Raw genomic sequence first — 14,623 nt, 5'->3', positions numbered from 1 at the left:
TTGTCTGAGCCCATCTCATCTCTGAGGAAAACAACACCATCCTTGGTTGCTGGAGTGATTAAATGAGATGGTCCAAGTAAAAACCCTCAGGGTAGCCCAGACATGCGTGTGGTAACTCAGTAAAGATTGGGTCCAAATACTTGAGCTGTAAACCCTGCTTCCTAAAACCACCAGACACCAGCCGGTCTTCTACAGAAAATAGGATTTATTTTCACATTTCAAGTGAACACAAATAAATGTCCCTCAAGTGTATTACATACAAAATCAGTAGATTTATTAACCACAGAAAAATCAAAGCTCTCCAGAAAGACATGTCCGGGCCACTTCCATTCTTCACCAACTCAGACTGGGCACAGTTCGCAGGGGATTTGTTCCCAGGTTCATCTGCGTCTGCCCCCATGGACTCCCCTCAAAACCACAGCAGCAAACCAACAGGATTCACAGTGGCTGGGCTAAGTGCTGTGGCTGTGGCCCCTTTACTAAAGCCCCAGTCGTGTTCCAAAGGCCAAGCTCTGGGGTTCCGTGGCTTCAGCCACCAACTGGGATCCTGCCACAGCACAGGGCAGTTAGTGTCACAGCTTCGTCTCTAGACAATCTTGTTAATTAAATTATTTCAATTAGAAGAGATATAATGGCCCTTTTGCAACAGCTGGCCTTCCCCCCTCAGTCGAAGAAAGGGCAGTAACCTGTCCCTGAAGCTAAGCCATCACCACGCCAATGTCCAAGGCACAGGTGACCTTGGGCTGGCCGGATGAGGAGTGGTGACATCACATCCGTGATGGCTGTCTAGAAATGGGGCAGTGAGGGAGGGCAGATGCTGGCGAAGCAGCATGGTGGGCCTGGTGGACATCTGACGCTCAGGAGAGGTCTCGCTCCAGCACAGAGTGATGGTGGAAGGCGCACAGGCACCCGGACGGGGCACCGCTGCTGGCGCCTGAGGTGGCCACCTAGGTTAGTCAACATGACTGCAGCTACTACCGGCCTAGCGCCCCGTGGCCGTGGCCAGTTAGCTCAACTGGCCGCAGTCCGTGATAACGATCTTCTTGGACGTCTTCCCACTCCTGGAACCAAAAGATTCTATTTTCTTCACGACATCCATTCCCTCTTTGACGTGGCCAAACACGACATGTTTGCCGTCCAACCTGTGAGTCGAGCCGGATAAGAGTTAAGAGTAGTGCAGTGTCACCCAATGTCACGTTCACCTGGCCGTGGGACTATTTAGCAGACACGGCAATTCTGAAAGGGACCCACGTGAAAAATCTGGACCCTGCCCTCACAGCTGTGGTACGAGGCCTTGCTGAGCGCCCCCAAACAGACCAGAGGGCCTCTCCCTTCTGGGGCCTGTGCTGCCTCCTCTGCCGCGTGACCTTGTCCTGGGCCACTGAACCTGAATCCTGGTAACCTCATCTACGAAAAGTGAATTATTCTTGTTCTGCACAGGGAGATAGCAGGGTGTTAAACTCCTCCCAGGAAACAAGAAGTCCGTGTAAATGGAACCATCTTAATGGTCATGAGTGACAAGGTAAGAGCCAAGATAGCACGTGTGGCTCTTTCCATCTGAGAGACTTTCAAGAATCTGAACAGTCCCTTAGTCCAGTGCCAGCAGGGCCAACACTGGTTACCACCTGGGGCAGAACTGCAGGACCCATCAGAGGTTCCACGGAAGCAGCAAAGGGCAGGCAGAGCCAGCAGCGACCTGCCCAGCCCTGACATCTGTGTCCCTTCTGGCCTGGGGGCAAGAGACAACTAGGACCAATCTATCACTCAGGTCTCTCTAAAGTCCTAGGGAATGGGCTTTGTGAAGTCTTAGCTCTTGGCCAGCTAATGTCCCCTCAACCCCATATGCCTCAGGGCTAGGATGCAGGGAACTCCGGGCAGAGGAACTTATTAGGTAGTGGGACAGCGACCAGGGAAGACACCCCTAAAATCCACAGGCACGTGGACCAGAGACCTCCAGGGTGCGTTCCAAGTTCAAGGTAAGCCGGGAAACAACAGGTTAAACCAAGCAAATAGGCTTCCACCACAGGCCACCTTGAGGCCCGTGAGTTCTGCAGCATGTCCCAGACAGATGTGGTACAAGTCCTTTGGCACAACACATGGAGAAAATTCCAACTGACAGCAAACAGAAGCCTAACACAGATGCAGTTCTAAGAACAACCCAAATTCCCCCTCAGTCCTTTCATGAACTTTACCTTCTTCCCTAGGGACACACCTCCCAGCGGAGGGCTGCCGCCCCAGAACACGGTCCAGCCTCACGCTACCCTCCCCCGGAAGCACACAAACCCTCTTCTGGCTGCAAAGCCAGCCCTCATGTGGAACCCGGGACGAGGAACTCACCAGTCTGTCTTTATGGTGCAGATGAAGAACTGGGAGCCATTGGTGTTAGGGCCTGCGTTCGCCATGGACAGGACACCTACAGAAACAGGCAGGAGTGAGCCAGGCTGCCCCAGGAGGCCCCTCACTAGGGAACCATCCACAAAAGCAGACAGTTTCCAGCACAGCAAGGACACTGGGGTCTGAGGGTCCTGGAGCTTGAAGAGGACAAGCAGGGCCCAGAGGACGAACGGCTCCCGGGGGCCCGTCCCCCCTGTGCTGCCACAGGAAGGACAGGGCCTTGTGGAAGCTCTCCGCGGCAGAGCCAGCATGGGAGTTTGGCGCACTGCATTCTGGGTCTTAAACGTGACACAACGCTGGGTTTTGCTGAAAGGCTTTCTCCCCCAGCTTCTCAAAGAAAGACTTGTTTTTAAATGGAGAGCTCAGCGCGACAAAGCTCCAGGAAAACCAACACTCCAACTCCGAGTGCTGAAGGAGGGAAGGGGCATCGCTGGGTATCGGGAAATCGGTCCCGGCCTCCCAGCCGTGGTGGGCATGGTGGGCCTGGTAGGCAGGCCAGCAGCCAGGCCAGAGCTCAGGGCACTCAGAACGGGGAGTGGTGGCCCCCACTCACCTGGTCCCACGTGCTTCAGTGTGAAGTTCTCATCAGGAAAGCGGCTTCCGTAAATGGACTTGCCCCCGGTGCCATTGTGGTTGGTGAAGTCTCCCGCCTGCGAGCACAGAGCACCTTCTGAGCCGCCAACCACCAGAGCTGGCCAGAGAAGGCTGCTGCGGCACAGGGACGTGGCCCCCAGCCCACCTGGGGCCCACCCAGCCAGAAGCCCCGCAAGCCAAGGGGTCAGAAAACATCCAAAGATGTCTGGACTCCTAGCTTCAATGTTTTCTGCCATTAATCACTACCCTACCTTCCAAATGATCCACTTTTTTAAGCTGGGCAGGTTTTTTAAAAAAGACTCTCAAAGGATCTAATAGCTATTCTGTGATGATTTGTACATAGTGACCTCGAATTTTCTACCTACAGCTCTTGGAGGGGAGACAAGGAAGTGACCAGGGAGTCTGTGTTTCCAAGTCTGGTCTTTAGGGGGTGGGGGGAGCAGCAGCTGGCACAGAGCCAATTCCCTATGCTGAGCCCCACTTTTCCCCCATCACCAGGCCTCGTGGCCTCCCTATACCTTGCAGACCCAGGACGGAGTCCCCCCGGGTCTGGCATCCCTCCTCACAGCTTGCCCGAGGTTTCCAAGGGAGCGGTGGCCGGAAGAGCCCAGTCCCTGGCCAAGGACTCACAGCTATCTTCCTGAGATATCCCTCAGGTGAGAGAGATGATCCGACCAGCCTGACGTAAGCACCCACAAATGCCAGTAAGGTGTCCCCAGACAGGATGATTCAAAACCCTGGCCTCGGCCTCCCGTGCCGCCAACCCATGCCTCAGAGAGCCTTCCAGCCTTGGAAGGGCCCGCTCCTGCCAGCTGCTGTTCAGAGGAAGACCCTCACCCGGCTCAGGACAGCCCCTTCAGCTTCTGCTTCATCCACTGCCTCCCTCAGGCAGAGCTGGGAAGGCCTCTGCGGCAGAGAGCCACAGGCCTAGCCAGGCATGTCCCACGGCCACAGCCTCCCTTCCCGTCCCTGCAATCATCACACTGGACACGTCAGCAGGCCCAGCCCCAACCGACTGCCACTCACCACAGAGGATGACAGCCCCAGGGAGGAGTGGAGGGAACGGGGCAGAGAACTCTGGGCAGGAAGGACTTCAAAGAGATCATGACACTCATGTCCCTGCCTCTATGGCCTGCTGGCCTCAAGACACCCACCTCTGTCTTACGGGGCCTGACCTAACAGAGGACAACCCCCAGCACAGCTGGGGTCCTGATCCTGGGAAGTTCTTGCTGTCCTCCTCTATCCCAAAACTTCTGACACAGCCTTACTGAGGTTTTTGAAAAAACAGGCAGCACACATGACTAAAGAACATTCATTTAACCAAGAAAGATGCCCCGCTCTAAAGGAGAAGCTCCGAGTCCAGACCCGTGTGTTCTTGTTGGAGCCGTCTCCCTCCCTCCTTCCCAACCTCCCATGCCAAGCACTCAGTGGGACACACAGGGGGACGTGGCCAGAGACGGCCTAAATATGCTGATCCTGCAAAGCCTGAAAATCTACTCCCTGCCCCCATGCACAGCTGAATCTCAATGCCGGTTCCCGCCAGCCCATTCTGCCCCTGGCTCCGTTGCTCAACCGCTGGGGCCGCCCAACCCACTCCACCCTCTCTGAGTGAGAAGACAGGCCAAGAGAGCAATGTGTCCTCTCCATTCAGTATCTCACAACCACCCTGCAAGGTGGCCCCTGCTGTCCCCCCCACCCCCTGACAGGGAAGTGAGGCAGACAGGGCTGCTGTACCTGACACATGAAGGATGGAATCACTCTGTGGAAAGTAGAGCCTTTGTAGCCGAAGCCCTTCTCCCCGGTACACAGGGCTCTGAAGTTCTCTGAGGGTTGAAGGAAGACACAGATCAGCAGGGCCAGGCCTCAACTCCAGGGTCACAACTTATTCAAGCCCGCACCTTTTACCCCCCAGGAGGTGAACAGGGGGTGGAAAGACGCCAAGCCTGCTCCCTGGGTCTGCTCTGGCTGTGCTACCCGGGGCAGGCCACCTTCTCGCAGCTCAGTGTCCCGGTGTCCAAGCACTATGACAAGAGCACAGGCTCCCGGCAGGGAATCCCTAGGCCATGCAGCCACTGCCCCACCGGGCACCAGGAGGGAGGAACGGGTCCCGGTGGAAATTTACATAAGGCTAGACTGGACTGGTGGGCAGGGCCAACACCGGGGCTCAGAGAGGGACAGAGAGTTGCCGCAGGGGTACCAGCAGCTGAGCCTCATGTGAAACTCTCATCTGGTCGTGGGTCTCGGTGCCCCAACTCCTCTCACCATCCCACCCATCTGGCCTGGCCCCTCTCTCCCATCTAGACCAGACTCAGAAGGCCCCAAGTCCCGTCTTACCTGCTGTTTTTGGGACGACATCTGCCTTCAGCTGTGGGGAGGGAAGGGGCCAAGAGAAGATGGTCAGTCCAGAAGCAGGTGATAGAAGGAACCTCCTCACCAACCAACTCCCACAGCGGCCACGGAGTCCCATCCACTTGCGGGGCTCCCAGCCCTCAGCAGGAGGCAGCCTAAGCAGCTATCATCTCTGCCAGTTGTTTCCTGAACCCAGGCTGGGAGGAGGCAGCCTCGGTTTCCCTAGCTATCAGAAGAGATGACAGTGCCATCCTGGCCTACTTCCAGGGGCAAAACTGGCAGACTTATACAGCTTGGCCCCAAGCATCAGAGACTCAGGGCCGGGAGAGGTGCCAGTCGAAGCTCAATGCACAGAGGGGAAACAGGCTTCAAGGCAGGGGAGTGGGTGGGTGGGTAAGGAGAGGCTAGAGCCCATCCAAGCAGGCCTCTTGAGTCCAAGCTTCAAAAGCCACCCTGGCACAAAACCACTAAAATTAAGGGGAGTAAGGAGAGTGGTCTCCATTTTCCAGAAGGGAAACTGAGGCCTACCAGAGGTCCCTCTGTTCAAAAGAGGGTCTGGCTTGAGAGCTACACCTGAGCTTCCCCATTTGTTTCCCCTACTTGTTTCTTACTTTGTGAGTCCGGGAGCGTGGCGGGGTTGCAGTTGGGATGCAGGTCCCCTGGGCACTCTACCCCGACTTGCAGGGGGCCGTCCGGGTCCGTTTGGGGGCAGAAGCCCCCCAGGCCCGCCCTGCAGGAGAGGAGGCCAGCGGGCCTGAAACCACCTCGGCTTCTGCCCCAGGGCCGGGAGGCGGGGTGAGTCCCACCGAGGGGGCGGGGCCGGGCACCCATTATGCAAGGGCAGCCACGTGAGCACCCCGCCCGCCCGCTGCCCGGACCCTCGAGACCCCCGACAACCGCCCTCAAGCTCCCGGGTCTGGGCGCTGACCCCGCGAGGTCGCAGGACCTCTCCCCGACCTCGGGGCCAGCCAGCAGGGCCGGGATCCCTCAGTCAACGACCTGACCTTGAGCTTTCTCCTCCACACTTGCCCTCCCTCCCGCCTCCACTACTCCGAAGTGACGAGAGGATACCGGAAGAGACCAATCTGATGCCCCACTCTAGGGATGGGTTAACTGAGGCCCATGGCCAGGTGTGGGAGGCAAGGTCTCCCAGCGAGTTAGGCACAGCGCCGGGCCCGTCCGCTCACTCGCCCGTACGCTCACCTCCAGCACCACGCGGCCGAGCGGCTGCCCGTCGGCGCCCACGTCCAGGTACACGAGCGGGTTCCGGGAGGAAGAGGACGAGTCGCGGGAGCCGCCGCCGCTGCTGCTGCTGCAGGCGCGGGCCGCGGGGAGGCGCAGCGGCGCGGAGCGCGGGACGGGGAGCAGGCCGAGCAGGCGGGGACCGCAGCGCAGCGCCAGCATCGCGGCTGCGAGTCGGGGTGGGAGAGCGGCGGCAGGAGCGGAGGCGGCGGAAGCGACGGCTACGCGCGCAGAGGTTGGAGTCCTCCACGACCGCGCGCCGCCGCCTTTATTGGTCGGGCCGGCCTCGAGGCCCCGCCCCCACCCGCACTGCCCGCCCCCTCCGGGCCTGTTCGCGGGCGACCCCTGGCGGCCGTAGCGGGCGGCACAGCCAGGCGGCTGGGGCGTCGGAGCGTGAGCTCCTTGGAACCGGTTCCCCAAGGACCAGAGACCTGAGAGGCAGACACGACCTGGCAAAAGGGGGCCGGTTTCATTTTGTAAGCGTCCCAGATTAAAAACAGGAGAGGGAACTATGCTAAAACGTGGTTAACTCCAAAATAAGGGCATCCGTATGTTTTTATTTGAATATAACAAAAATCTCCATTTAAGCCCCTGTATAGGCCTCCCCTCCACCTATAGACCCTGCAGACGAGAGATCAAGAGAGACAGTGGGTGAGAGACAAAGAAGGTGGAGGTGAGAGGTGGACTAGAGAGAGGTGCAGGAGGACACAGGCAGGGACCCCTCCCCTGCTGACCACAGGCCTCCGAGTCCTAGTCTGGCCCTTTCTCCAGATGCTTCTGGACACCAGATCATCTTCCCACACAATTGGAACTCAGCAGGTCCCAGCGGGCTCTGGCCAGGCCCCAGCTCTCCACGGGGTTGGGTCCGATGCCCCCTCCCCAATGCCACAGACGGACGGTTCTGGTCCCTAGCAACAGGGTCAGCTGGCTGCTGGCTTCCCTCCCACCCCAGTCATCCCAAGAACACACTTGCAGGTCACACAGTACAGGGGTGATTCCACAGGGAATGCAAGGAAAAGTGAAAAGGTAAGGGAGGAAGAGAAGGGGAGCTGAGAACCCTGGTGAGGAGAATTTACCCCATGTGTGAGGGGCTTCATAGAAGCGTGGTAGGGGTGGGGGGTCCACAGTTGGTAAATAATAGGGACCCAGGCAGAGCATCTCAGCAAACACCTGTGCTCTCCAGATGGGAAACAAGGACCCAGAGTGAGGAAGGCACTGCCTGAGGCTAGGAGCACCCTGCACCTTTCCCTGTCAGCCTGCACCTGTCAGACCTCTCTGAGCCTCAGTTTCCCCACTGGAGAATCAAGATGGGATGGTAGTCCTTACTCTGCTTCCTCCCAGGTCTGTTTCAATGGTAACATGAACAAGAGAGAGAGGTGTGTGTCGACTGTTAAGTGCTGTGATTTGAGCATCAGTGATGGACGGGGTCTAGACTGTCTTCGCTTCAGGTCTAGGGCTGCGACAGCAGTGGGTCTCAGCTGCAGGGGCTCAGAGGTCCAAGGGGCCCAAGAAGAGGGTGGAGGCTGAACCTTAGGGTGTGGGCTTGAACTTGGACCTGAATCAGCTCCTGGGAAGGGTAAGACGGCAAAATGCTGGTCCGAGTAAATTCGTGAGGTTAAAGCAGCATGTCTTAGGCTCATTAGAGTTCTGGCCTTGGCCCTTTCGTAGAAGTTTACAGTCCACTTCTCTTCTCCTGGCCCAGGAGGAGCCTGGTCACTCAGTGATGGCATCTTGGAGCCCAGAGGCTCCGCAGGGTCCAGCCCAGGATGGAGTCTCACTCTGTCCTGGGGAATGGCTCCTCCTTTCTCGTGATTATCATGCCCTGAAGTAGAGCAGGGCTGAATGGGGAGTTGGCTTGCCCCCTGCCCCATCTGGGGCCCTCAGAAGTCTCCCAGATCCCCCCCCACCCCCCAGCCCCGCATCAGTTCATACTGTCAATTTGAAAGAGGAAGAGAGGAACCACTTCCCATGTCGGTTCCAGTTCCTTAGTTCACACAGCCCCTCGATACACCTTCGCTACACCGGGTGGATTAATGGTGCCCTGTGGTGCTTCAAGCCTGTTCCTGGGGAGAAGCCTCCGTCTATCCCCCACCCCAGCGGAACCTGAACAGCCCTAACCCAGGGAAGAGCTGCCTTCATTCACTCAAGCACTTTAGCTCTCGGAGCCCTTCCCCGGTCCTTAGTGTGTCTGCTTCCCCCCGTCATAGCCTGGGTGGCATTTTGCAGGTGGGGAAGGAAAGTTCTAAGAGACAAGAGAGTGAGTTGCCTGGGGCTGGAGGATTGGAGCTGGGAGGACTCTGACCCCAGGGCCAGGGTGGACTGCATAGGCCAGATCCTTCCTGCTGCCATCATGGAGCTGGGAATGGGGTGGGGAAGGCAAGAAAGACAATCCAGGGACAGACAACATAGCAAGAGAGAGGCTGAGGAGTTAGCCAGAGGAGGCTGTGGAACCCAAGGGACAGGGAAAATGGTTTCTGCCTGGGGGGATCAGCCTGGACACAACCACATTTGAGGGGACAGAGACACAAAGATGTCTCCAGAGGGGGAATGAGCCAGAGGAGGGCCAGGGTACCTTTAAGGAAAGGCTGCAATGTTGACCATAAGCTGAAAGGCTGGGGTGTGGGTAGGGGGAAATCACAGAGGGTCCGGAAGACCAGGCTGAGGTATAACATTACTGGATAGCCGGCCTCGAGGCGGGCTGGGGAGCCATGGATGATGCAGTGCCCCCATCCCTACCACTCCAGACTGAGAACTAGCCTCATTCACTCACGTTACTCCTACCCTCTTTGGAAAATCAAATGTCATCACTCCCTCCTGCTCCAGCTGAAGAAATTTCCACCTTCCCCACAGGCTGAGCTATGATGTCATCCTTACTTGTACTGTCCTCAGCGGCATCAGGAGGAGGGACGGTCCCTGGGCTGAGCCCTGAACGGAAGCATGCCCAGCCCTCAAGGACTCCCAGCCCAGGTGAGACTGGGCAGGTGTCAGCACTCAAATGGCTCTGAGGCTATTTATAGACTCTGTGTCATTCTCAGAAACAGCAGTTTCTCTCCACTCGGCTCAAGTGGCTTCTCATTCAGGATGTTCATGGCTTTTGTCACCTGGGGATCCCGTGGGATTCCTTTAGGTATCATAGAGCCAAAGAACAGACAGGTCACACTGACATTCAGGGGTGACAAATCCAGACGCCTAGAGGGCCAGGCAGTGACATACACAGTGAAACATACTAGGCAAGTCTCTAGGGAGTGAGGGGAGACAGAGCTGTGTCCAAACACCCCTGTTAGAGGGGCAGCTGCTTCCCAGGACAGACAATTGTGTACGTGAGACTAGGAACCCAGTACAGTGGATCTTCTCTTTTTTCAACAAAATCTGAAAATCTTGGGCTTTATGGAAATCTTCCCATTTTTTTGGGAATCTCCCCATTTTTAAGCGTTGGGAACAAATTTTAGAATAAACATTGAATGAGCTGTGAACAACATATCCACAACATAGATAGGATCTCTGGGCCAGCATTTTGCAAGTTCTGATCTCCACTGTACAGATGAGAGAACTGAAGCTCAGAGAGGCACAGGGACCAGCCCATGGTCACACAGCCCGGAAATACCGGGACTGTGGACAAACCCCTCTGTTCACTGTTGCCGGGACCCCTTCTGCAAGAGTCCCTTGGCAGCCATGTTTTCCGAGCACCTGTTATATGCCGAGCCTGAGATTTGCCCTGGAGATACAGGACAAAGTGGGATAGGCACTCACAGTGCCAGGTGGTTTTAAGTGCTATTGGGAAAGCCTCTCCTAGGCAGCCCCTGTGTGTGTGGCAGGCGTGCCTTTCATGGCTGTCATGGATGAAGCTAACGGTGGTCCTGGAGACCCTTCCTGGAGGGGCAGGGAGGGAAGTGGCCTTGCTATGACCGAATGATCGGTCCCAGTATCAGGCGCGGGGACAACGTGCCTTGGACTTCATTTCTCTTAGTTCCTTTAGAGGGGGCTGGGGTCCAGGAGAGTGTCTGTCATGGGCGGCTGACAGGGAACCTGAAGGAGAAGCCACACTGCCCGCACAGGCCCTGGGAAGGCTGCACTCTGGGCACTCCCCCGTGCCATTCCCAGACTTCATGGAGCAGCACGAAAGCTTCGGTGTCTCTCCACTGGCTTCCAGGAACCACAGGCGGGTCTGTTCCCGAGCACCCTGTGAACCAGAGCATGGCGGGAAGCAGGGAGAGGCCCACAGGGGAGGTTTCCTCAAGGCCCGGGAGGGTGGAAGGCACGGTGACCAGAAAGAGGCCCAAGAGGAGGGTCTGGGGAAACTCCCCTTTCCGGAGTCCAGCTGGGCTTTAGAAGTTGGTTGTGTGGGTTGTGTGGGTTGTGTGGGCCCCAGGGAGAGGCAACCAGCAGGCAGGGCTGGCTCCCCACCCATCCCTTCCCCAGCTGCTTGGCTGTCCCACAAGCCACCTGGTCACAGGAAGAAGTGGAAGGAGCTCACTTGCTGAATGTATCTGCTAGTCACTGTGATGGGGACAACAGTGAGGGCCAAGGAAGTCTTCCTAAGAAGTTGCCCCCAAAGGGAAAAGTTGGGAAGGATGGTGGAGGCTGGTCCTAGGGGAAGGGGTAACTGTCAGCCAGCCCCGGGTCCTGAAAGTGTGGGTTTTGAGACAGGCAGAACTCTCTAGAAACCTGGCTTCCTATTTCACTCATTCACTCCCCAGCTTTGCTCTACACCCTGCTGAGCGCCTGCCACTTTCTCCAGGGATTAGAAATACGGTGGTCATTGGACAGAAAAGTTAACTTACTTTTTCACTGGGAAGAGAGAGAACAACCATAAAGAAAAAAAAAAAAAAACAACACAAAGGAGAAGGAAGATGCTCTCGGACAGTGGTTTGTGCTGTGCACAAGTGAAGCAAGGCGCTGTGCTCAGCGGGAGCTGGGGGCAGAGCTGAGGGGGGTGTCAGCGTGGCCTGACCCAGGAGGAAACATTTGGACCAAATCACATGTAGCTGTGTGAGCTCAGGGAGGTCATTCTTGGTTTCTGGGGGCATCACTGTCCTCATCTGTAAAGAGGGGTTAATAATGCCCATGTCGTAGAATTGTCCATATTAAGGAGAAGGACATGGTGAAGGGCTTTGATGAATGAATGAATGAATGTATGCATGCATCCCACCTAGCCCAGGCCCGCGTGGGAGTCAGTCAGGGCAGAAAGCGTGATTTTGAGGGAATGATATTGGGCCCTGTGAATATGTACCCTCAGCTGTGCCCATGGCCGTTTTATGAGTGGAGACTTTCTTAAAAGAGTTTATTTATTTGTTTGTTTGTTTGTTTATTTTTTGAGAGAGACATGGAGAGCAAGTGAGCATGGGGAGAGGGAGAGAAGGGGAAGAACCTGGAGCGCAGGGCTCAACTTGGGGCTCGATTCCAGGACCCTGAGATCAGGACCTGAGCTGAAATCAAGAGTCAGATGCTTAACCAACAAAGTCACCCAGATGCCCCATGAGTGGGCTTTTACTACTGTCCGCCCAAGACTCCCCTTAATGATCTAATAGAGCAATCCTTGCACCAACTGGTATGTCCTGTTTGGAGGCCTCCTTGAGTGTATTCACGGCCACTGCGTCTTTTGATTCACAAAACAGCCTAGGAGGCTGGCTGGGCTGAGCTGTCCCCTCACTTGATGGAAGGAGGCTGGAGCTGTATGTAGCAGGATGGATGGCCACCCAGGGCGACAGAACAGCCAGGATTTGAGTCAGGCTCACTGCGCTCGGGGTCTTTCCACTCTCTAAACAAAGTTATGATGTTTTCTTCTTTCTACCTTTTCCCCATGCCCACCTCCATGGAGGCCATCTCCACGATGGCCCCCATGTTCCCCTAGTCGGCCCAGCCTGCTGCAGTCCCCTCACCCTGCATGTCGGCTGGACCAAATGACTCCCTCCCGGCAAACAGAATGTGGCAGAAGTGATGGGATGCCCCTTCCAAGCCTGGGTTACAAAGCAGCCGTGCTTTCTGCCTTGGGCTTTCTCTCTCTTTCTTCTCCCCCGCTGCCATACTGTGCCATTCAGACAGCCTATAGAGGCCCCCAGGTGAGCCACCAAGGCTGGCTAGCAACTCTGTGAGGGATCTGGACGTGGACCTTGGGCAGCCTGCCAGCAGCCTTATGAGTGAGCTTGGAAGCGGATCCTGCGGGTCCCGTGGAGCCTTGGGATGATTGTGGCCCCAGCCAATGGCCCGATTACAACCCCTGAGAAACTCTGGGCCAGGGGCATGCAACTAAACCACACTGGGACATTTGACCTTGGAAACTATGAGATAATAAATTTTTGTTGCTTTAAGCTCCTCAATATTGGGATCATTTGTTATGCAGCAATGGATAGCTAATACACCCCCCAGCCAGGGGCCTTTAAGGCCAGCTGGGATCCCGTTGCTGCATACACAGCCCGTCATTGATCTGCCATCTTAGCAGACTTGTGTCATCCGCTGTTCTTGGCAGAGACCTCGCGGGCACCGTTGGAAAGAACCAACCCCGGGAGACAGAGCTGCCCTGTCTTGGTGAATTCATGCAGTGGGCTGACTGTTTTTGTCTTGTTCCTCTGAAGGTGCACATGATGAAGGCTGCGAGAGAGGAGGAGCTGGGAGGAAGCCGTCAGGGGGAGGGCCTGAGCAGGGGTTTGGCCCTGGTGCCTCGGTGGCCTCTGGGAAGGGACAGTGCCTCACTTTATGACTCCGTGCTGGGCTCTGTGATAAGCACGTTCTTTCTTTCTTTCTTTCTTTCTTATTTGTTTTTAAGATTTTTAAAAAATTTATTTATTTGAGGGGCACGTGGGTGGCTCAGTGGGTTAAGCCGCTGCCTCTGCCTCAGATCATGATCTCAGGGTCCTGGGATCGAGCCCCACGTTGGGCTCCCTGCTCAGCGGGGAGCCTGCTTCCCCCTCTCTCTCTGCCTGCCTCTCTGCCTACTTGTGATCTCTGTCAAGTAAATAAATAAAATCTTTTAAAAAATTTATTTATTAGACACAGAGAGAGATCACAAGTAAGCAGAGAAAGGGGGTGGAAGCAGGCCCCCAGCGAGCAGAGAGCCGATGCGGGGCTCGATCTCAGGACCCTGAGATCATGACCCAAGCCAAAGGCAGAGGCTTAACCCACTGAGCCACCCAAGCACACCCGCTAAGCACTTTCTATTCATCGTCCCGGTCCTCACGAGGACCCGGCACAGTGAAGGTTATCCCTGTCTTACAAATGAAGGAATGGGGACCCAGGGAGGGTAAGCGATTTGTCCAAAGTCACACTAGTGAGGAGTCTGAAATGTTTCCCAGTTCTGCTGGGCTGTGTATCTTTCTTCAAGAGTTGGGTGGGGGGCAGAGCTCCAAGCAGCAACTCTCAGTCGAATTACAACAGGTGTCATTCTCTCTAGGTGGCCTTTCATCCAGCTAGCCTGGTGCTAACTTAGATCCACAATCCCATCTAATGCTTAGGATAACTCTGCAAAGGACAGGCTGTGGTCCCCATGGAATGGATGACAGCTCCCAGCCCAAGAGGGAGCCTATGATATGCCCAAGGCCACGCAGATACCAGGTGACTGAGCTGGATTTGAACCTACGTCCAGCTGACTCCAAAGCTTGCACTGTCTTCCACCACTGGCTGGGCCTCCCTGCCCTGCAGAATCTACCATTGCCTTCCAGCCCTGCAGAGATAGGTTCCACTAGTACAGGGGAGCGACACATCCTGAGTGTATTCGCACAGCCCAGCCTAGAGTCAACGGGAAAAGGAGCCGGCTGGCAGGACCCAAGAGGTTCTTAAGCGCAGCCCAGGTTGGCCTTCGTGCGTGCCCCTCACTCCCACCTTTGTTTTCCATGCCCTGAATGGCATCATTATGCTAAGGGGAGAGCCCCACTGCCAGGCTCCCTAGGAGTGGGACTCGAGCCTTTGCCAAGGCTAAAACGCTGCTTGGCCAGACCTTGTCTAAGCTCCGGGCTCTCTGCCCTGTGGCTGCGGGAGGCAAATAGCCTGTCATTCTGCAGTCTCCTTTTCCTTATTTGGTCTGCCTCTCCTGTTGACCTGGCTAAGTTTC

At 56.2% G+C, this 14,623-nt stretch overlaps 1 protein-coding gene across 1 annotated transcript; it reads right to left on the bottom strand.

Annotated features, from left to right (window-relative positions):
• Window positions 1-185: 185 nt before the first annotated feature.
• PPIF (peptidylprolyl isomerase F) lies at window positions 186-6,775 on the bottom strand. Its single transcript, XM_044239926.1, has 6 exons — window positions 6,541-6,775; window positions 5,323-5,353; window positions 4,723-4,811; window positions 2,948-3,044; window positions 2,338-2,413; window positions 186-1,142 (listed from the first exon to the last, which is right to left on the bottom strand). Exons 1-6 carry the CDS (start codon window positions 6,739-6,741, stop codon window positions 1,007-1,009), a joined length of 630 nt encoding a protein of 209 aa, XP_044095861.1. The 5' UTR covers window positions 6,742-6,775; the 3' UTR covers window positions 186-1,006.
• Window positions 6,776-14,623: the final 7,848 nt, after the last annotated feature.

This window comes from Neovison vison, chromosome 2, assembly GCF_020171115.1.
Source record: "Neovison vison isolate M4711 chromosome 2, ASM_NN_V1, whole genome shotgun sequence".
Classification (NCBI taxonomy): Eukaryota; Metazoa; Chordata; class Mammalia; order Carnivora; family Mustelidae; genus Neogale; species Neogale vison.
This window is presented reverse-complemented; position numbering and strand designations above follow the sequence as displayed.